General features: G+C 33.3%; 1 protein-coding gene across 1 annotated transcript; it reads right to left on the bottom strand.

Annotated features, from left to right (window-relative positions):
- On the bottom strand, window positions 1–10,189 carry mettl2a (methyltransferase 2A, methylcytidine). Its single transcript, XM_056450598.1, has 9 exons — window positions 10,000–10,189; window positions 8,242–8,330; window positions 7,228–7,472; window positions 5,695–5,744; window positions 5,559–5,619; window positions 5,331–5,470; window positions 3,849–3,955; window positions 593–658; window positions 1–437 (listed from the first exon to the last, which is right to left on the bottom strand). Exons 1-9 carry the CDS (start codon window positions 10,155–10,157, stop codon window positions 289–291), a joined length of 1,065 nt encoding a protein of 354 aa, XP_056306573.1. The 5' UTR covers window positions 10,158–10,189; the 3' UTR covers window positions 1–288.
- Between the last annotated feature and the right edge of the window lie 13,495 nt (window positions 10,190–23,684).

The following is a 23,684-nucleotide window of genomic DNA, read 5'->3' as shown; positions in this document are numbered from 1 at the left end:
TTTGGCTTAATTTCATTTGGTTTATTTCCCATTAAAAATTGTCCTTAAAAAAACATCCCTAAATGTGATGGACAAACAGTTTAAAGCCCTCAGGTGCATCTTGGGGACTCGTGTCCTCTTATTCCCAAGCAGGATGCATCAGATACCACTTTGAGCAAACATAAGTTAGCACCGTAAACCTTGAAGTTCCTGCAGTCTGTCCATCATCCGTAAAACAACCACATCACAGATTTGTCATGGTCCAGCAATCCAGCCGTTCTTCTTCTCTCCAAATAAGCAGTTTTGATGTTAAGTGGGCGCCAGGACCTTGCGATACTTGCACTGAACCCAGACTCTGTACATTGTAAGCTGCTTTCCTCTGTTCACCTGCAAGCGTCGATCCACCAAATTCTGCATCTTCTCCAGACCCGCGCTGGAGAACAGATCATGCAGCTCATCTGGAGGAAAACCACATAGGTAAGAAATAAATAGATAAATCTATACAATGTGTTATCTCTCCTGTTATTATATTCAGGTCTGCAACCAAAGCTTGTTTATGAAATAGTGGTTTACTTGTTTCTAAAGAAAAGGCAAGTCAGAACATGCATTTTACCTTGTGTGAAAAAGTAGACACGGGTTCCATCACCTCGAACGTAGAAATTTTCAGACAAGCACCTCCCTGATTGAGCAAAAACGGGTCATTAACTGCTGCTGTTGTTGTTGTTTTTAAGCTTAGCATCACATCAGCTTCAAATTCTTTCATGGTAGATACAGATTGAAGAGCCAATTAATAGCAGCAATGAATTCAATCAATAAATAATTACAAAATAGTTTTGTACTAAAGATGAAAAATCGTTTTCAAGCATAAAAATACTAAAAATTTAATACAGCTTCATTCTTTGTATGTACAATTTTACTTTGATTTACAAAAAACAACACAAAATGTAAAAAGGAACAGTTTATATACAACAAAAAAGTGAGGTACAATCATGGCCAAAGTGCATAAATTAATTGTCACTTTAAATATTTATACTTTGCCAAGATCCAATAAACCACTTGATTTTACCACTTTGCCAGAACATAAGCTATAAACCATTTTAAAATTAATAGCATTTAGTATAATCACTTTATGATATAATAATATAAATGTATAATAATGCTTTATAATTCTTTTAGATACATTAATTAATAAAGTTTAGAATATGCATGCTGTTTCTTGAACAAAAATTTTCAAGAGGTACACTTTTGTACTTATTAGGTATACTAATGTGTACCCTTGAGGTATTAATAAGGACCCTTAAAGTACAAATCTGTACCTTTCAAAAAAGTACCACCCCAGTGACAGCTCTTGTACCTTTATTTCTGAGAGTGTACACAAATATATCTGGAACATTGTTTCATCTATATTTTGAAATTATATTTGCACAAAAGTAATTTGACAAAGTTTGACATTTATTTATTTAGAATATGCTTCTTTTTTTTTTTTTTTATTCGATTTGTTGCTGACACAACAAACCCATAGAGTAAGATCTCCATAAAAGATTCTTTAAAGTCCCCAAGAAATTGACCATATGATTTTGTTAGCTCACACCGCCAGTTTTGTGGTGAACAATTCATCTGTGCTTCTCATTAAGAAACAAAAAATGGTTTGCCTTTGTAATCTGAAAAACACTTCCTGTTAGTATTCAGTTAATTTATCAGATTATGTGATTTTGAGGTAATGAGCGTGGCTGTCAGTTTTGACAACAAACAGTGATGGTGAACAGAAGGAGTCTGTTAAGTTGTAATAACCTTCCTCAAACCCCTTTCCCGATTTCTGAATAAAGTGCCTACCTTACTACATTCATTCAGCCCGTGGTAGAAAAAAACAAGCCACGGCCACTGTTTATTCATTTAATATTCTGTTTCTCTAGGAACTGCAACGCATTCCGATCAGAATAACAATCGCAGCTTCCGATTCACAGTGACTTTAAAAGTCTCTCATTTAAAAAAAAAAACAATACTAATTCAGTCACTTAATGTAAAATATGTCATATGACTCTTTCATTTAATTTCACCTCATTCACTGATCACAATACAGCAATGCTGAGTGCAACTTTTGATTAAAATATTATTGCAACAGCTGTAGCTGACTACTGTTTAATAGATGTCTCTCATAGCAAATCCAATGATGCAGGTAGTGATGATTCTCCCCAGCCAATCAGTTTCAGCAGTGTTTACATGTGACATTTTAGTAATTGTACAACTTGCTTGGAACCTCAGCCAAGGTAGTACTAAAAAAAAGGTTGGCCTGCTGTTTGATTTATAAATGTGTTGTATGCACAGAACGGGGTGGAAACTTCCGGTTGGCAGCTTGATGTGTATAGAGTCCCATTTGGACAGCTTTAAAACGATAGTTTTAATCTATTTTACGTCTTTGAACTAATACTGCTGTCGATCAGCGCCACCTCCTGGACTGATTATTTAAATCATGCGATCTAATGGGAATGTAAACGACTGCTGCGAGTCATTTACCCAATCAGACAGCATCTTCTGCCATTTAAATGGAGCATCGTCATCGCTAAAGTGAACATTTTCTCTTTTTGTTCAATTATAAAACCAACCAAAACTGACATAATTCACAAAAATGTTTGACACACATACTGTCCCACTAACAAATTGATTATAAGGCTGGCACAAAGTAAAATAAAGTGGAAACAACAGAAAAACACATACTGTGGTAAATACTACACAATATAAATACTACAAAATAATAAATGAAATAATAATAATGAAAATAAAATGCCTCCCGATTACAGTCAACATGCAAATCAACAAGCACAGTATCAGTCACATACTTTTATTGGTAATCTTTGGAAATTGCATGGCTTACATACCTGTTAAGCTTCATGCCAGTGATATGGTTTGCTCAATAATGCAGGCATGTATTGTGTGTGATGTGTGTGTGTATTAAAAAGCCACTGAGCAGGCGGGCAGGTTGGCAATACTGACGCTATATTTCAGCATCTTATCTGACGGTAGACACTGAATTGGGAGAACGTATTTTCTCTCGTGCTTGAACCATATCTGGCAGAAGTATAATGGCTTTAACACACACCATTCAAAATAATGTTGTGCATCACAAAAACAGTCTGTGAGCCACTCAAAACGTAACTTTCGGACAATTCTAGTTGAGAAACGATGCAAACGGATGTTCTAAGCATCCTACTAGAAGACGCAGATTGTTATAGCACCCTCCATCAACGAAGAAAAGGGTCTATAAAAAACAAACTTAATAGGAGAACGTGCGGAGCTGTAAGTAATCATATTAAACTTAAATATTGACTCAACTGAACTGCTTCAAATCATCATATGAGCAATAATCATTGTTATTAAATGATTCTGGTATACATTCTGTAACAATGGCGGTACACAGTTCAGTATAAGTCTTTCATTTGTATAAACAACAAAGAAAAAAAAATAAACCAAAAGAAACAATCTTTGCCGAAGAGGGATCCGAACCCAGGTCTCTTGGGTCAGTACTATGCGAGGTAACCACTAGGCCAGGTGACTAATTAAAAAAACACTTTTTAAAAAACCTTTTAGGAGGTATTCTAGCTAATTTTTAGAAATCAGACCCCAGGATGTATACGGAATAGGAAAAAAAAAAAAAAAAAAAAAAAAGAAGATCTGTACCAAACTAAAACAGGCCATATCATGAAGTAAAAAAAATGCCAATAGTCAAGGGCACTGACACTACAAATACGAAAATACGTATCTTAAACTAGTTTAAGACTGTACACTTTAAAATGCAAGCATAAAATGCAAGATAACTCAAGATTGCTTTAGTAAAAAACTTGATTTTATTTTCACAAGGTCAAAACATTTACCTTTTTTGAAACGTAGCTGTGCCATGTCATATCGGCCATAGTCTCTCAATAACAACACTCCTCCAGGTTTCAGCAATCGTGCCAATCTATCAATAGACTTCTGCATCCTAGAAGACATGGATTAATAAGTTAAAGCATGAAGAGGGCAGACAGTGATATTTAATGGAAGATGTGGACACATCGCTCTGTTATGCTTATTTGATAACAACTGGCTGACTGTTCATTCCCTGATTATCTTTTTTTATGGTTGGTTACTTTTCAAATAAAGAAATAAATGAACATGAAATTGTGGCTTCAGTTAAAAATGTTATTACGGAATGTGGAACAACTAGATATAAGAACCATCAGTTTGGCCAAAGAAAATTATACAGAATGCAGTAAATGTGAACAGAATGAAGCAATTCACAGAATTTGGCAACTTAATAAATTTAAAACAGTGCTGTACATTAAAAAAAAAACGTGACTAATGTCTGTAAATATTTCTAAAAATAGCCCACTTCAATATGAAGTCTGCATGTCCTGATGAATGCATGCCACTGTCTTTCCCACATATACTCAAATTACATGTAAAATTGGTGGTATTATCAGCATCAGAAAGTTTATTTGAGAAAACACTTCTGCCATTGTGCACACACAGAAATTCAGAGCCTTTACAACAATCATTTAAAATAAAAGTTCACTTTAACAAAGAAAGACATGATAAAGCACTTTTGTACAGTAAAACCTATTTCTAAAATAATTATGATAATATTATTGAAATTGTATTTTAAAGAAATTATTACCCAATTGTTTTTCTCTGAATAAAATGGCATTTGAGGGGAAATAAGGCATTACAAGATATTTGTAATATATATATATATATATATATATATATATATATATATATATATATATATATATAAAATATTTGTTAGATATTTACATATTTTTCTATATCCGTTTAAATAAAGAAAACCTGAATACATTTCATAATATCAATTAATTGAATATGAGTATTAAAAATATATTTACATTATTTACAATGAACTACAGAAAAAAAACACAGAAAAAGATAAATAAAATAAATACAAAACTTGGAAAAAATATAACTTTTCATAGGCTAGCATTTATTATCTACCAGTTTGTGGCTTTTATGAATTTTTACTTAAATTCAATAATAATAATAATAATAATAATAATAATAATAATAATAGCAATTACAACATTAATAAGAAGGCCTTCATGTCTAAGTGACATGCATTTCTTGTGCTTCCATTATAATACAAAAAAAGTCAGTTTTTAGGTTAAACAACTTCATATATTGTATGTACACGTGTATTTGATTTTAATTAACAAATGATTCATAAAAATTATAAATATTATACACTATAGTTAAATAATGTGAAGAGGAATCGGAGGTTAAAATGTTACATCATTTAAAAGAACTGTTACACTTAAACTTCTTAAATGGTGGATTGCTTGGCCACTGCTGGTAACACTTACTTCTCAGGGTGCAGAGCAGACAGCACAAATATGAGGACGATGACGTCCAGACTGTGATCTGGCATTGGATACTCTCCAGATTCATTACTCATATCATGGACAAATGCATGACAGCGTGACGGGTCATACTCCGGATTTGACTGCCAAAAAACTAAAATGTATCAAAACATGCATAAAGACGACCAATTATTATTCAAGGACACTTATTGTTCAATTCCTGTCACTTACTTTGACGAGGTCCACAGCTGTGCTGGAGAAATCACAACAGTAAACAAAGAGTCCCGGGTCACTGTAAGGCAGGAAAGAAAATAAGCATTTTATGTGCATAAAAGGCAAACTCTGCTTGGATTATATCTGGACTCACTTGTTGGTTTTTAAGATGGGAAAGACTGTATTGCCTACTCCACAGCCCACCTGAAGACCCCCAAACACACACACAGGCACAAAAGGTGAGCTTATTAAGAGATTGAGGAGGGGGGGTATAACAGCAGTCACTCAAATATTAATACAGGGTTTCTGCAGGTTTCAATAACTCACATGTAAGAAAAGAAATGTGTAGACCATAATGAATGAAATGTAACACCTTTAGAACAGTGTTGGTCTTTTTTGTAGAAATAATATAGCAAAATATATATGAAAAAGAGAATAAAGTGATAGTAATACGAGAATAAAGTTGTAATTTAATGAGAATAAAGTCAAAAGATTATGAGAATAATGTTTTTATTTGTTAAGGTTTTGTTAATTAGTGCTGTCAACTGATTAATCACATACAAAATAAAGGTTCATATTTAGAAAATATATTTGTGTGTATGTGTATTTTATATATGCATAATATACATGACTTTATTGTATAAATGTAAATATTTTTCTTTGTATTTTATATACAGTATGAGTATGTGAATTTATACATGTAAACATAAATATACACAGCACACATGTATTTACTGTGTAAATGCAAACTATCTAATTGCATATTAATCGTTTTTTCACAGCAATAAAATTAATAGAAAATTTGGATTAGGTGTTGTACAGAAGTTTTTTTTTTTACTTAGTTAATCTCATATCAGTTGGATATATGGACCTTCTTTCAGTGTTATAAATGCATATACATGTTCTCAAAAAAAGTGAGAGCAATAGGATTAAAAGACAAAATCGAAATGCTCTCATTACATTCATTCAGTCAACATGAAAAATATGAATACCATTTGTCAAGCTATAGAGTCATTAAAAAAAAATCTAATAGTTTATTATTCACATGTAACACTCACTTCTGGGCTAAAATACAATACTGCAAGTTTTTAAGGCCAAATATTGTGATTTTTATTTTTTATTTTTGAATAACATGCAAAAACACTGTAATATTTCCTAATAGACTCACTTTTATTGCCCATAATGAAAGCTAATGGGGAGTACAGTAGCAGTGTTTCCACTGACAGTTGCAAAATTATGCTAATAAAACAACATTGGCTTCCATCCCATGTGTAACAGAAAACAAAAATGACCTCTGCCTGCGAAACTGGTGCGAAATGTATAAATTGTCCACCAATCTTGGAAACCACTGTAATTATAGTCCAACATAAAGTTACATGAGCACATAGTATAAAGCATTCTCGTTATCGTGCCATCTGATATGCACGAACATTTAAAAAGAAAAGATTATGTATGCATCTTGATATTTAGATCCAGAATTATTTTAATGCAACATCCCAAAATACATGGACGGAAACACAGTTAGATGACACTGTGGGCCCCATTAACTTTCAAAAAATGAAAAAAGGCAGCTCCAACATTATTCAAAATATTTCTTTTTGTGTTCTTTGCAAGACTAAAAACGGGGACAGGTTTTTGGATGACATATTAAAATCTTTAAATGTGTCTGCTGCATTGCAAAACTCACCTCCAGGATGCGATAGGATGCAGAGGCTCCAGGAAATTCATCATGTGTGTGATTCAAGGAAACAACTTCACCATTTAACATGTGTTGATCCAGGCTTTCCTTCTCCTCAGCGCCCCGTGAAGGCTTTTGCTGAGGTGCAAGCTCAGGGAACTCTGTAAAGAGCCAGTGACGATCCTTGAAGAAGCGGTTCTCGTGAATGGTGTAAAAATCATTCCAGTATTCATTGGCCCTGTTGTCAAACTCCTCTAAAAATAGAGAAGCAAAAAAAGAGATGATTTAGCAAAAGGGAAAAACTTAGTAAGCAAGCAGGTTTGACATAACCAGTAAATACACGTTTTTAATAGTATGATATTATTCACACATCATTATTAAAATACCGGTTAATTATGTTATGTTTGGATACACTTTAGTGTCTCTGACTGTTCGTGCAGATGACATTATTCTTTATATTTGAGTAACAGGCATAAATGGATGTCCATGAAGTAAATAAATTAATTCAAAAAAATGTAGATAAATGTATAAATACTAATTTAAAGTTAATTGGTTTTTTGCATGCCAATACCAAGATTGAATTAATGCAGAAATTCCATCCATACACCAATACAAAATACCAGAAAATGCTAAATAATAAATAAATAATAAAAGAATTATCCAACAAAATGTATTCCACATAAACCATTCTAAAATATACAAGGTTTCAGCAATAAACACTATCTGACAATACTATTTCTTTGTAAATTGCTTTTAAACCCAGTTGATCTTTGATCTAAAGTGATCTATATGATATAATCTAAGTTGTACATTCGTAGTTTCTAAAATAACTGAAACTAAAACCTAAAGATAAAATGTAGATATACAGATAAAACTACAAGTAACAAAATGACAAAGGTGCGTAATGCAAAATAAAAAGCTGAAAAGATAAAAATTTATATCAAAAACAATAAATAATAGCATATAAAACATCCTAAAATGACAGTTGGTACCACAAAGTACCACACAAAAAAAGGCCCATACCTTGTTTTTCTGCTGGGAGAGGTTGACTGTTTTCTTGCACTTTTTTCAAGGCGGCCTCCTCCTGTTCTGCTGACCACTCCACATTATCCCTGAAACACAAATAGACTGAGTGAAGTGGACATAAACCAGGACTTACAAATATTTGTATCACATACAGAAACTACTACAAGTACTAACCCATGCTCTATTATGTCACATCATTCCATATACAGATATACTTCCATAACTCTGATGATTGTAAATGCCCTTTTTTAACCACTCCATATATGTAAATATGGATTTTATTGTAATGCAAGTTTTTAAAAATGGTAAGTTTAAAAATCTATATTTTTAGGCATGGGATGATAATCGTGTTCAAGGTATACCGCAGTTTGGAAAAGTCAAGGTTTTAAAACCATCAAAATGTTCTGCTACACAGTTCCTAAGGTATGAGTGAGATTTTGTATTTCGATTATTTTTTGTTGTTGTTTTTTTTAGGACATTTTAATGATTTAGCCTTACACATTTACTGTTCCAAAATATTTTAAATGTTTCCCAAATCAAATAAATTGTGTACTAAGGGGAACATTTTTTGTTTTTTATAAAATAAATATATTTTAGAGCAGTAATCACAATACTGTGATGTTTATATCCAAGGTTATCATACCATCAGAATCTTATACCGGCCCATGCCTACATATTATGCATAAAGTAAGCTTTAAAAATCTTTTAAGTCAAAGGTTTTTACAAAGGGGATTTCGAAGATCTCTTTATTGCTCCACAATTCACGAAATACTGTGAACACACTTGTTTCACAATTGAGCCAAATTATGCATAAACATATACCTAACGACTTAGGCTAATGTTTTTAAAAATGTTTAAATTTGCTGCATGTAAGTGAAATAGAGATTCACATTACTCAAACTCCATTCATTAAAATGACACATATTGATTAAGTGCAACAAATGTACAGTTGAAAGTGTTTTTCAATGTTTTCTTTATTTTAGACTTTTAAAAAAGTATAAAAAGCCAAAACATCCTTAATATTTCTTGATTGATTCCCTGCAGTTTCCTACAAATCCATATTGAGGTAAAGTTGGTTTTATATTCACACATTGAGACTTTCTCCTTAATATAATTTCAGAAACGTAACGTTATTCTTTGCAAATACTAAATAGTAAAATCATATTAGCAGCCAATGACTTTCAGAGTACAACATTGTTTACAGTCAAATAAATAGTGTTTATGTTGTTTTAAGTCATTCTTCCATGTGATTTCAGACCCAATATTCAAAGTACCTTGGTAAACAATACAAGGAGCATATTACAAGTTAACACTGAACGAATGTGTGAATATAAAACTCACTTTACCTCAATCAAATACATTTGCTTTAAGGTGCTAAGGTTTTAAAAACACTAATATTACTATCTCAATGTTCAAAAAAATTGAGAGTCAGTCTGACATGTGTGATTAAGGTTAAAGGTGGTTTTATATTAGCACATTTCTTGCTAAGATAATTTCAGAAACGTACTATTTGCAAACTCTAACCAGGGAAAGCAGCCAATGACTTTCCAAGCACAGTAAATTAAATAATGCTAATGTTGTTTTGAAGTCATACTTACACAATCATCAAAGTAGCGTGGTAAACATTATAGGAACCGAGTCACTGTTAAAAAATGAACGAATGTGCGAATTTAAAACCATCTTCACCTCGATAGCAGTGTGAAGTTTACTCCAGTTTGGAGTGTGCGAATGAAACACACAGACAGTCCTACATACCACGCGTTGTGCTGAAACACCTGTCGCGGGTCTGTGAGGAAGCGAGTGCCAAACTGCGGTCGTTTCTGGGCCTCAGCCGGATTCTCCGTGGCTCCACCGGCAGTTTCTGGCATATTTTCTATGACTGGAGAATCAGCAGCAACAGCAGGAGCAGCCATGATGGACACGCGAACCGGATGCACATGGCTGTTTGGCATGACGTCACTGTCCCCGCCTACTATTGTTATTTACCAGGAAATGTCGCCACCTCTCGACTGTCGTGGAAAACTGATTGCTTGGTCATTAGAGGTGTTTTTTTTTTTTTCTATTCTCACCATTTATTCCTTTATTTTCTTTTCGGCTTAGTACCTTTTGGACTGCCAACTTATCCAGCATGTGTTTTTTATGCAGCTGAGAAAACCCAAGTGAACATGCAAACTCCACACTGAAATGCCAACTGATCCAGCCGAGGCTTGAACTCAGCGACCTTCTTGCTGTTAGGCAACAGCGCTACCCACTGCGCCACCATATACACGGTAAAAAAAAAAAAAACGCTGGGTTCCACACAATCAATTTGAGTTAGGAGAACATGAAGGAATTAAGTTAACTCGTTAGTTTTAACACATTTAAGAATGTTTAACACATTTTTTTTAATTGAACATAAAACAATTAAGTTGTCTGCAAAAAAACCTCAAGAATTGTGTTTTTTCAGCTCATTTTAAGTAAGTAGTTTGAACAACCAGCGAATGGCTTTTTTGGGTGTAGATTTCATAGTCTTATGTCAAATAAACACATAGAACGTCAAGAAGTAATTAAAAAAGGTATAAATATATCCAGAATAGAACCATAAAGGCATCATGAAAGTGATTCATATGGAAATTTCATTCATTCATTTTCTTTTTGACTTAGTCCCTTTATTAATCCAGGGTCGCCACAGCGGAATGAACCGCCAATTTATCCAGCACATGTTTTTCGCAGCTGATGCCCTTCTAGTTGCAACCCATCTCAAACATCCACACACTCCCTCACACTCATACACTATGGACAATTTAGCTTACCCAATTCACCTGTACCGCATGCCTTTGGACTGTGGGGTAAACCGGAGCACCCGGAGGAAACCCACGCGAACGCAGGGAGAACATGCAAACTCCACACAGAAATGCCAACTGACCCAGCCGAGGCTCGAACCAGCGACTTTCTGGCTGTGAGGCGACAGCACTACCTACTGCGCCTTTAAGACCACATATTAAAAACACAGAAGTAAATATTACTGTTTTTTTTTTGGATTGTTTGGACCATACTAAAGTGAAGTACTTGTATGGGTTGTTGTGGCAATTCTACTTGCTGAGGTTATATAACAGCTTTAGTCATATAAACTACTCAATACTAGTTTTTATACAACTACACACACAGTTCACAAAACCAAATATGTGTGTGCATGCTCTTATGATTTATGAGGACAAAAAAATTTAAATATGAATGACGTGGGTATTCCCCCAAAAATTTTAGGTCTGAAAAAATATAAAACAAACACGAATCAACATTTCACAAATCAATACACATACCTATTATTTGCAAATCCAGAGCCCGTTTTTTCAAAAGTAAGGATTGGATCAAATCTTGAAAATGGGTTTTTCAAAAGAAAAAAATGAATTACATCATTAGATTAGATCACATAATCCAATCTTAGTTTTGATCCGGATCAAACCTTTAGTTTGGGGTTTTTCAGACCTTTTTTGTAGGATTTGGATCCCTTTGATCCAAAAAATCTGGATTAAACTGATCCCATCAGAAGGGTGGATTCAGCGTGGATTTCATGCCCAAAATGTAATGAAAACTTTAAAAATGTATCAAATAATACTATATTTGGAACATGCAGTATCTTACAAGACCGAGTTTGGGCACCCCTGGTTTAGACTATGGGTCGCAAACTCGATTCCTGGAGGGCCGCAGTTCTGCACAGTTTTGCTCCAACCTTAATCAAACAAAGCTGATCCAGCTAATCAAGGTGTTCAAAACTACTAGAGACTAAGCAGGTGCAAGTTGGAGGTGGTTGAATCTAAAATCTGCAGAGCTGTAGCCTTCCAGGAATTGAGTTTGAGACCACTGGTTTAGAACTGCTGTGCCCAAACTTGGTCCTAGAGAGCCGATGTCCTGCAAAGTTTAGTTCCAACCATAATCAGACACACCTGGGCTAGCTAATCAAGCTCTCATAGGCTTTCTAGAAACATCCATGCAGTTGTGTTGAGGAAAGTTGGCGCTAAAATCTGCAGAAAACCGGCCCTCTAGGACCGAGTTTGGGCACCCCTGATTGAAACCAATTATTAAAGACAATGCTTCATCATCTGTTTGTATGCCTGGATAAAAACTGGCCTCGAAGGACTCCCCTTAATTTGAGCAACCAGAATGGAACCTCTTGTGTTTCTTCTGTATTGTCTCATTGCTGCACGAACATTCAAATCTCAGAAAATGAATCTTCCTGAGTCCTGGATTAATTTTTCATCCTGAAGGATTTAATTTTAGCTTATTATTATTATTATTATTATTATTATTATTATTATTATTATTATTACTATTATTATTATTATTAATTATTATTATTATTATTATTACTATTTATTATTATTATTTACTATTATTATTGTTTATTGTTATTATAATTTATTATAGTTTATTATTATTATTATTATTATTATTATTATTATTATTTACTATTATTAGTATTATTTACTATTATTTTTATTATTTATTAATTACTATTGTTATTTATTATTATTGTTGATATTTACTATTATTAATTATTATTATTATTATTATTTATTTAATATTGTTTATTATTATTATTATTATTTACTATTATTATAATTTATTATTATTATTATTATTTATTATTATTAATACTATTATTATTACTATTATTATTATTATTATTTACTATTATTATATATTTTTATTATTATGATGATTTTTTATTATTATTATTGTATTTATTATTATTATTATTATTTACTACTATTAATATTATTATTATTTATTATTATTATTTACTACGATTTATTTATTATTATTATTATTATTATTATTACTCAATATTATTTATTAATTATTATTATTATTATTATTTATAATTTATTATAATTCATTTATTATTGTTATTTATTATTATTATTATTATTATTATTATTATTATTATTATTATTATTAATATTATTATTTCTTTGAGAGCTAATAATAAATTAGAGCAAAAAATAAAAGAGACCTCTGCAGCTGCTGCCATGGAAACATCCATTCCAGAAGAGTTCAGTGGAACTCCAGAAGCATATGTCTTGTATCTATGGCAACAAAAGTTTCTGAGGCAGGCAGCTGCTGTATATGCAGGAATGTGTCAAACTAAACAGAGTAAGAGTAGGGAGCAGAGTAAACTGTTTACATTATTTTACATCATGCTTTGCGCTTCATTTTGACACTTATAGGACGTCAAGAGCATTGAAGAGCCCTCCTATTACAACCTATACTCCTTAAAAATCTTACGGGCATTGACACTTTATACATTAATGAAGCCGCTTGTGATTGACGGAGACATATTGTTGATATGATCGTTATCTGTGAATGTGACAGTCTCTTCCAGCCTGGCACACTCACTGCAGTCTCTACTGTACGTGAATGCAAGCAACAGGGGATATCGCTAGCAACAGAAAGACCACCTTGACAGCAGGACCCATAAAACAAAAAATAGACCAGATATGACAGGTCGGGATGTATATAACAGTTCATAAGTGTATATACGAATGTGCAGTGCCTTTGAATAATATTTGACACATTCAAGTTCTCTTTCTCACCCACTCTCTTCCTCTCACCTGGCTTATATAGCTCACAAATCTGAGGAAAGTGGGTTTACTTGTGTCAGTTTTGACTATCACTCTTGTAATTCAGACTTTGTTTTTTCACAATTGGGAGGATCTTGCGATTCTGAGATAAAAAGTCATTGTTACCTTTTTATTTTGTTGTTTTTACTTAGTGGCAAAGGCTTCCATATCTATCATGATTAAAGTCAATAGTAATGGTAAGTTGCTAGGTCCGAATTGTAGGTTTGTTTCCTCCGATTATGACTATTTTCGCTCCAAATATTCCAAACATTCTCAAAGGGCTAAAAAAGTCAGGAAAGTGGGTGAGTCCAGCTTTGTTTAGATGGAAGTGTTGAGTGGCGAAAGAGGAAAGGGTTTGCATTAAAAGGGGAGTTTCAGTTCGAGCATGCGCTGATATTCACAGAGAAAAAACAACATACAGAGGCAGGGGTGAAAAGCCAGTGACTATGTTTACATGGACATCAGTAATCAAATGATATGCCTTAATCTGAATAAACAATAATATGATTAAGGTGCTTACATGAGTTGCTTTTTGAATGTTCCTTTCTTGATCCCGTTTTACATGTTATTGCACATAATTCGTCACCACGCTATCCACATTATATTTCGGGTGTTTCATTCTTAATTTGTTTACTTTTACTGCAGTTTGGCACTTTCACCTTTATTTCATGCATGCCCCTCGTGACAAACGAGATATTGGATGCAGAACTGGAAAAGTGTAGTTTTAATGGAATTTTTGATACTGCACGCTGTATGGAAGAAAAAAAAACCCTCTGCATTTCTCGGTCGATGCAGAGAATAGCATCATACAGCCTTGTGTGTATAAACTATCCTGTCACAAAATGCGGCAAAAATCTTACGCTGTGAAAATATTTTTTCCCTTGACCAAACTAAATAATCTGGCAATTTGGGGTAAGCAAAATAATATAGTTTTTCGTTTGTCTTAAAGGGTACCTATTTGACCCCTTTTACAAGATGTAAGATAAGCCTTTGGTGTCTCCAGAATGTGTCTGTGAAGTTTCAGCGCAAAATACCTATCAGATAATGTATTATAGCCTCCAGAATCTGCCCATTTTGGTGTCTGAATATATTATAGCTGTTTTTCTAGCCTGTGGCTTTAAATACAAATAGGCTGCTTCTCCCCGCCCACACTGAAAAAAGTGTTGCATGCAAAACTGTTGCAAACAATTTATTTGTGTTGAATTTAAAGAAACAAATTAAATTTAATAATAGTCAACTTAATTTGTTTGTTTAAATTCAGCCCAAATAAATAGTTTACAACCACTCAACGTAAAAAAATTTAGTAAATCCAAGGAATCATCTTTGAAGAATTTTTTTCAGTGCAGGGTTCTCACGTGCGTGTCTGCTTCTCATTATGCGTTATGTCAGATAAACAGCCGTCAGTAAAGTGGGATCCATAATAAAATCTCTGGGGGATCTCTCGTCCTAACTTTCCACCCCGTAGCAGCGCCCCTGGTGGCGAGTGATCTGCGTGCCCCAGGGCACCAGCCTTGCGCATGCATTTATAGTTCTGCATGCTGTTTGTGTTGCTCTGCAGTAAGACTTCTGAAACGCTAGCTGGCAGTAGGTTTTTATGTTCCAATTATGTCACAATTAGCTAAAACTCACTTATTCAGAGGCAGGAACCAGCGGACATGCAACAACTTTAATCTTAGGGTAAACACAATACAAAAGTTTCCATCGGGACCTCCTTCACAGGCCTCGACACTTTTAAACATTTTATCGGACTAATGGCTCTCAGCTCTGCCCACGCTCGTCACCGGTACCAAGCCAACCAATCACAAAGCTTGCAATACGCGTTTTTTCAGAAGTCAGCGTCAGTGCCGGTGTCAGCTACAGCGAGGGCTATGCGACCACACAAAAGCTGCGCCAATGTATATGTGTGCGCTTGATGCAAAAGTATAAATCAGCCATAATAGAGACAAACATGGATGAAGCTGAAATACAGCTCATTAGTAAAAAATACCATGTAAGTTTATTTCATGTACTTGTGCTGTAGTTTATTCAAGCCTTTCTGAATTGATGAGTCTCACACAAATGCTTTTGCAGTAAACACACACAAACATTAATTCAGTGGGTGGGGAAAACCACACTCCTACGTCATGTAGTGGGCCTCAAAATCACTGGGATTTAGGTCCTATTTTAACGTAAGGAAATTTTTAAAAAGAGGTTTTTATCACTCCAATATGACTGTGGACACACGTTACCTACACAACGTTCCTGGATAAATTTTTGATCCTGAAAGATTTAATTTTAGCTTATTATTATTATTATTTACTAATATTATTCTTATTATAATTATTTACTACTATTATTATTATTAATAATTATTATTATTAATTATTATTAATACTATTTATTATTTGCTATTATTATTATTATTATTTACTATTATTATTGTTATTTACTAATATTATTATTTTTTATTATTATTATTATTATTATTATTATTATTATTATTATTATTATTATTATTTACTACTACTATTATTATTATTATTATTTATTATTATTAATTATTATTAATACTATTTATTATTTGCTATTATTATTATTATTATTATTATTTACTATTATTATTATTATTATTATTATTATTATTATTATTATTGTTATTTACTATTATTTATTATTATTATAATTTATTACTATTATTATTATTATTTACTATTATTATAATTTATTATTATTATTATTATTATTATTAATTATTATTATTTATTGTTATTATTACTTATTATTATTATTTTATTTATTATTAATATTATTATTTACTATTATTATTATTATTATTATTATTATTTATTATTATTATTATTATTATCATTTACTACTATTATTATTTATTATTATTATTATTATTATTATTATTATTAATTATTACTCATTATTATTTTGTATTATTATTCAGTATTATTATTTTGTATTATTTATTTATTATTATTATTATTTATTATTATTATTATTATTCATCTATATTATTATATATCGTTCAGTCTAAACAGCTTACAAAAGTTGATTTTAATCATAGGTAATAAGTTATTATTTCTAAAAAAAAAAAACAATTGTTGGGAAAATACTTTTAATATTTTAACAAAAAAGTATGAAATATTTAATTAACACTTTACTGTAAGTTTAGAGGATTTTCAGCGTTTTATGGAGTGAATTTTTACAGTAATATGTTTTCATTGGTGCATGATTTGCTTTGATGGACAATATTTGACCAAAATACAACTTTGAAAATCTGGAATCTGAGGGTTCAAAAAAGAAAAGAAAATCACCTTTAAAGCATTAAGTTCTTTGCAATGAATACTACTAATCAAATATTAAGTTTCAAAATATTTATGGTAGGAAATTTACAAAACATCTTCTTGGATCATTAATACTCGAATGATTTTTGGCATAAAAATGTTTTCAAATCTAAATGACAAATTTTGACAAAGTATAATTGTGCACATCACTGTGATTAAACATCATTACATGAGGAGAATTTTACTTGAAACTCAAAGTCATAATTGCCTAAAATGTTTTGATTAGCACTTATGATCAAACCCCCCGCAGATAAACAGCTGAGAGCAGAAGCAGTTGTGGCTTGCTGAAGAAAACCGCCTCCCTGTAATTAGAAGCTGCTGGAATGAGTTGCACAAGATGTAATTTGAGTTTTATTTTTGAAATTCCTTTTGGCCACCACCTGTTTGTATAAGTGTGTGCTATTGTTGCCGGTTATACTCCCATCTTGAGGATCTACAGGATATTAACTTCTCTGGGCTATTTCCAGTCAGTTAACTTGTTCATGCAGAATCTTCATACTTTTCTCACATTTTCTGTGCTAACTTTGAGGTCAGATTTGTGAGTGCAATCTACAGTAACAAGCATTTGCTGCTAGCAAACTGCACCACAGAAGCCACATTGTGGTAATGATATCATATTGCTTTTAAATGTCGTAAATTTAATTAGCTCTTCTAAAAATGGAAGGTCTGTCATCTTTTTTTCTCACCCGTGTAATTTAAAGCCTGTTTGACTTTCTACTGTGAAGCACAAAAAGAATACTCACACAGTCGCTGTCTATATAAAGTGAGGTGTGATTCACACCTTTCAGTTTAAAAAAAGAACAAAAAACACCCTGTTTGACTACTAATGTCAGAGATATAGCTTTAAATTTGTTGCGTGTAACACCGTCTGAAACACAACTATTGCAAAAAATGGCCCAGAGGAACAACATTATTGTAATCACTTCCAAACGACTTTGTTTGCAGATAAATGATAATGCTAACAGCCAATGATGATGCTTTCAAAACCTTAAGCAGCAAAAAATTAAACGTATAATTGCGTCTACAAAACTCCCCCAAACCCCCCTGTAATTCGCTCCCTGGTTAAAAGTCAATGGTATTGGTAACATATGGTAAAATTGCAAGTTGCTAGGTCAGAATTGTAGGTTTGTTTCCACCGATTTGGACAATTTTTCTCTCACAAATAAAAGTACACTGCAAAAAATACTAGTTTTTCAGACACATAGCCTGCCTGGTGAAAGGGGTGATATTTTTTTTTTCTCAAAAAGTGGACCCTTTTGCAGTTATTTGCCTCATTTTCTGTTTAATTATGAGGTTTATATACTGCATTTTAGTGACATTTTAGGCAGATTTTTTTTTGCTGGATTAGCTTGTTGGATGGTCAACATAACAACACTTTTGATGCTTTAAAGACTTTGAGCAGCAGATGATAAAACTATAATTGCGTGCACAAAAACAAAACCCAAAACTGTGCATTGATGTTAATAATCCTAAAGCTATAGTTCACTCAAAAATGTAATTTTGTCCATAATTTACTCTCCCTCAAGTGGTTAAAAACCTTTATGAGTTTCTTTCTTCTGTTAAACACAAAATAATATATTTTGAAAAATGCTGGAAACCTGTAACCATTGACTTTCACTGTATTAGTGTTTTTTTTTTTTTTCCATGGAAGCTAATGGTTACCGGTTTCTAACATTCTTCAAAATAACAACCGAAGAAAGAAACTAATGAAGGTTTGAGACCACTTCAGAGTTAGCAAATAGTGAGTAATTTTTCCTATTACGGATTTTTTCCGTTATTATATAGATAGTTCAATCAAAAATGTAAGTTTCATGTTCACACAATCACTCTTTAACTATCAAACATGATGACTTTTGTTCTTTAACAGAGTTTTAAAAAAGATTTTAGCTAAAAATGCAATTTTTTTTTTGGGGGGGGGGGGGGGGGGGGGGTCTGCTAACACTGTCGCCTGTCACGAGTCCCAGCTGAGTCAGTTGGCATTTCTGTGTAAAGTTTGCATGTTCTCCCTGTGTTCATGTGGGTTTCCCCCACAGTCCAAAGTCATGTGGTATAGGTGAATTGAATTAACTAAATTGGCCATAGTGTGTGTGTGTGTGTGTGTTTCCCAGTACTGGGTTGCGGCTGTAAGGGCATCCGCTGTGTAAAACGTGCTGGATAAATTGGCGAATCCTGTGACGACCCTTGATAAATTAATGGACTAAGCTGAAGGAAAATGAATGAATGAATGAAGTTAACATTTGGCACTATGAGAGTCAAAAAATGTAAAGGCAAAACAAAATTATTACCTGTGACTCAATGTTAACTCGTCCTCAGCACATTCATGTACATCAGGAGACTGGGATTGATGTCATATACATCTTGGGCAGCCTGAGGGTGAGGAAATTAGCATCAAATTGATATTTGTTGGGTTAATCATTCTTTAATTAATGTGACTCATGAGCTTATCTTAGGAACAGACAGAAAGGCAGATATAAACATGCTGATTATTGACAGTGATATGCAGCATTGTCATAAAGTAATTTATAAATATTTTTTAATTGTTTAAAACAGGTGGCACAGTGGCTCAGTGGTTAGCACTGTTGCCTCACAGCAAGTTCACTGCATGGTTCGAGTCTCGGCTGGGTCAGCCGGCATTTCTGTGTGGAGTTTGCATGTTCTCCCGGTGTTATAGCGTGGGTTTCCTCCAAGTGCTCCGTATTCCCCCACAGTCCAAAAATATTTGTTATAAGTGAATTAAATAAACTAAATTGGCCATAGTGTGTGTGAATGAGTGTATGGGTGTTTGCCAGTGATGGGTTGCAGATGAAAGAGCATCCACTGTGTAAAACATATGTTGGCGGTTCATTCCGCTGTGGTAATCCATGATAAATAAGCAAATAAGCAGAAGGAAAATAAATGAATTATTGTGTAAAACACAACAAATGGAAACACAATGAAGTGGAATATTGTTAAGCTACACTAAAGTGAAGATGTGAAGGTGCAATAAATTCTCACCTCAATTATTGCTATTAATAGCACACGAGACAATGGTAACAAGACAATGATAACAAGAGAAATCTAGGTCAAACTTAACACAATGAAAAGTTGTAATTTATTAGTTATAGTTATATTTTGAAATGGTACAATATGTCCATAATGTCGCAGTAATTTGGTATGAACTACAATTATCTTTAAAAGACTTCCAAAATTCATATTCTGTTGGAAAAAATATATTTTAAAAATGTTGGTATCTGTACATTAATAGTGTTTTTGCACAGCTAGTGGTTCTTCCCATAGTGATAAACTTCTGTAGAACGTTTTATGTGACTTTTTAATTGTATACTGTTCCTTTTACAGCATTGATGTTGTAGTGTAATTAAAATATAATCAATTAATTAGACTTTATTTTTTAAATAAATAAATAGCATTTATTTTGCTGTTCAAGTATAAAACGAGATGAAAAGCTGTTTACATCCACGCACTGTCAGGATAAGCAGGCGAGCACAAAAACACCATTTGAAAATACTGGGTACAATAAATGTTCATATTTTAAAGACATGGTGCAGGAAAAATTGAATTTAACGCAGTGCTTCTTGTTCAATCTGAGACCCACTCTATATCATATATCAATCAGGCAGTGGAGAACGTTGATTGTCTGAGAAAAAAGGCCTTAAACCCGGCATACAGTTTGTAACTGCATACAGTTCACCAGAAGCGCTTGATCCAGGTTATTTTAAAATCAAAAGTCCTTCTGCATACTTTTTAATATACCATATTAGTTACTGCTAAATGGATAGTTCAGCCAAAAATGACAATTCTGTCACCATTTATATTCACCATTTACCTGTTTCAAATGTTTTAATCTGTCGAACACAAAATAAAATATTTTGAAGAATGCTGGAAACCTGTAACCATTGACATCCATAGTAGTTGTTTTTTTTCCAATGGAAGTCAATGGTTACACGTTTTTAGGCTTTCTTTAAAATATCCTTGTGGTCCACAGAAGAAAGAAATCCATAAAGGTTTAGACACACTTGTGAGTAAATTGTGGTTGAATCTTTTTGGAGTAATTAACACTTTAACTTCCATAGTAGGGATAAATAATTTAATGTCAATGGTAACTAGTGATAAAGTGGAAGTCGATGGTGACCATTCAGTTTTACCAGAGCTGAAATAATACTTTAATCATTTTGATCCAGGGTATCATGGTGGCACAGTGGGTAGCACGATCACCTCAAAACAAGAAGGCCGCTGGTTTGAGCCCCGCCTGGGCCTGTTGGCATTTCTGTGTGGAGTTTGCATGTTCTCCTCTTGTTCACGTGGGTTTCCTCCAGTTTTCCCCACAGTCCAAAGACATGCATTATAGGTGAACTGGATAAGCTAAAATGGTCGTAGTGTGTGTGTGAATGCAAGAGTGTATGGGTGTTTCCTAGTGTTGAGTTATGGCTGGAATGGCATCCCCTGCATAAAACATAGGCTGGATAAGTTGTCGGTGCATTCCGCTGTGGCGACCCCTGATTAATTAAGGGACTAAGTTGAAAAGAAAAGGAATGAATGAATTTTAATCCTTGAAAAATCTAAAAAACACAATTTTAATTAACATCTAATGAGACACAGTGGTTTGGAGGAAGTCTAAGGAATAACTTTAAGATATTCTGTATACCATAGCAATTCAGACACTAAAACATGTAATAAAATACAACATTTATTACGGAGAATTGTGCACTTCTCTATAATTTATTCCAGTGTTTCCAAGATTGCATTCTATTACAATTCAATCATTCAATTCTGTCGCCAGTTCATCCTTAATGCTAATCTTACAGAGGCTAGCCAAAAAACCAAACATCCATCTATGCAGCAGCTTATTTTAAACACACAGTATGTCACCGCTGAAAACCAGCATTTACATTTGCTATTCACAGAGACAGATGGTATTTCTGGAGATCTGACAGACACACAAATATAGTGTCATTAATAGCATTAAGTCTGAAGTGATTTTTTATACAAGTGTATATATCCGGCGAGTCATTTATTGCAGAGGTGTTTGTTTGTGTATATAGATAAAACAGTGTTTATTATCTCCAGAGAAAGCCAGACACAGCTCTGATAGACTGACAGTCACTCAGTCTTCTAGAAGTGCAAATGTCAGAGCCTAGAAACATATGAACAAACTGCAATCTGCAACACTTTCTGCAGGTTGAATGAATATACGATGAGCCGTTTCCAGATTTCAACATGCCTGTTTCAGCAGGACTTAACGGAGAGGAGATTTATTTGAAAACAGTTATAGGGAAAGACAGTGTCTGCTTTGAGCCAAATAAATTATTGACATTTATACAACAGTTCTGTCTAGTTCTTGAATTTGATTGGTTGATAGCCGTGCAATATTCTGCCTGTAACATTACTCATCCAGCCTCTTAACCCTTCACCCTTGTGTATTACCTCGCCCACATACAGCGACCAGCAGTGGACACTACAGTTTAACAAATATTGCAGCTGTTGGGCAACATAATGTACTTTTGAGGCTTTTTTTAGTCAAGAATGTAGTTGTTTAGATTGTGTCTATGCAGTTTATTTATAAGGATAGTGCCTATTTTTAAAATATTTATAATTTCTGAGAGACAGCGCGTTGGCGGCCATTAGCCTGTCTTTGAGCAAAGATGGTTGATGTTTATCCACAAGATGGCGACAGAGCCGCATAATAAGCCCTAAGAGAAAACAGCTTAACTTCAAACTACAGCTGATCAAATCATTACAAAACAGGTACATGACTTTCTAAGTTGATCTCTCTCTTTTGTATGTTGCTGTATTTATACTATAGCAATATTGTGATCTCTCGATTGCAACAGAGAAATACTAGGAAATCTCTGTAGACTGATTGCATTTCATGCTGTTCAGCCTTACAATTTTAAAATGTGGGCAAAATCACCTGTTTCATCATTACTTTAGTCATTACACTAGAGAATCATTCAAATACTAGCTCTAAAGTGATGTTAGCTGCAGATAGTTTTTTGTAAGTAGTTCCTCATACAAAAGGGTTTTGAGACTCTCCGTGTTTGATTTTTTCTTTTTTATATACACGATTATGCCATTGAACTGTTGTATAAACGCAGTATCACACTTGTAGCAGTGCATTATGACTGTATATCGTCTCTGGTGGGACACTATACGCACACCTCCCACTAGTGCCGATATACAGCCACATCGTACTGCTACTCATGTAATCTTGCTCATACATTCCTCCACCTTTTTGTGAAAACATGAAATCACAACCAGTTCATTCTCAAAACAGATTGTAGAAAACCTGACAAACAAACATAAAAAAGAAACACACATACATACACACACACACACACACACACACGCAAAAATCACAAAATGTGGTATACAACTGAAATTAGTATTCAACAGATGACTATTTTGAAGCATATTTCTAATGTTATTTTTAGTAAAGGACTTTTTTGTACAGTATGCAAGTGTATGCACAGTATCTAATACAAGTATTTTAACACCAAAAAGGTTTACACAC

Source organism: Danio aesculapii, chromosome 3 (genome assembly GCF_903798145.1).
Source record: "Danio aesculapii chromosome 3, fDanAes4.1, whole genome shotgun sequence".
NCBI lineage: Eukaryota > Metazoa > Chordata > Actinopteri > Cypriniformes > Danionidae > Danio > Danio aesculapii.
The sequence above is the reverse complement of the archived record's forward strand: the minus strand, read 5'-3'. Positions and strand labels throughout refer to the sequence as shown.

What these genes read in the sequence shown, in the direction of transcription:
- mettl2a (XM_056450598.1), bottom strand. Translation starts at nt 10,157, where the DNA reads ATGGCTGCTCCTGCTGTTGCTGCTGATTCTCCAGTCATAGAAAATATG. An exon ending in CCCATCTTAAAAACCAACAA is followed by an intron (nt 5,620 to 5,694) that starts GTGAGTCCAGAT and finishes CCTGCCTTACAG; the next exon opens with TGACCCGGGACTCTTTGTTT. An exon ending in CAGCTGTGGACCTCGTCAAA is followed by an intron (nt 5,471 to 5,558) that starts GTAAGTGACAGG and finishes GTTTTTTGGCAG; the next exon opens with TCAAATCCGGAGTATGACCC.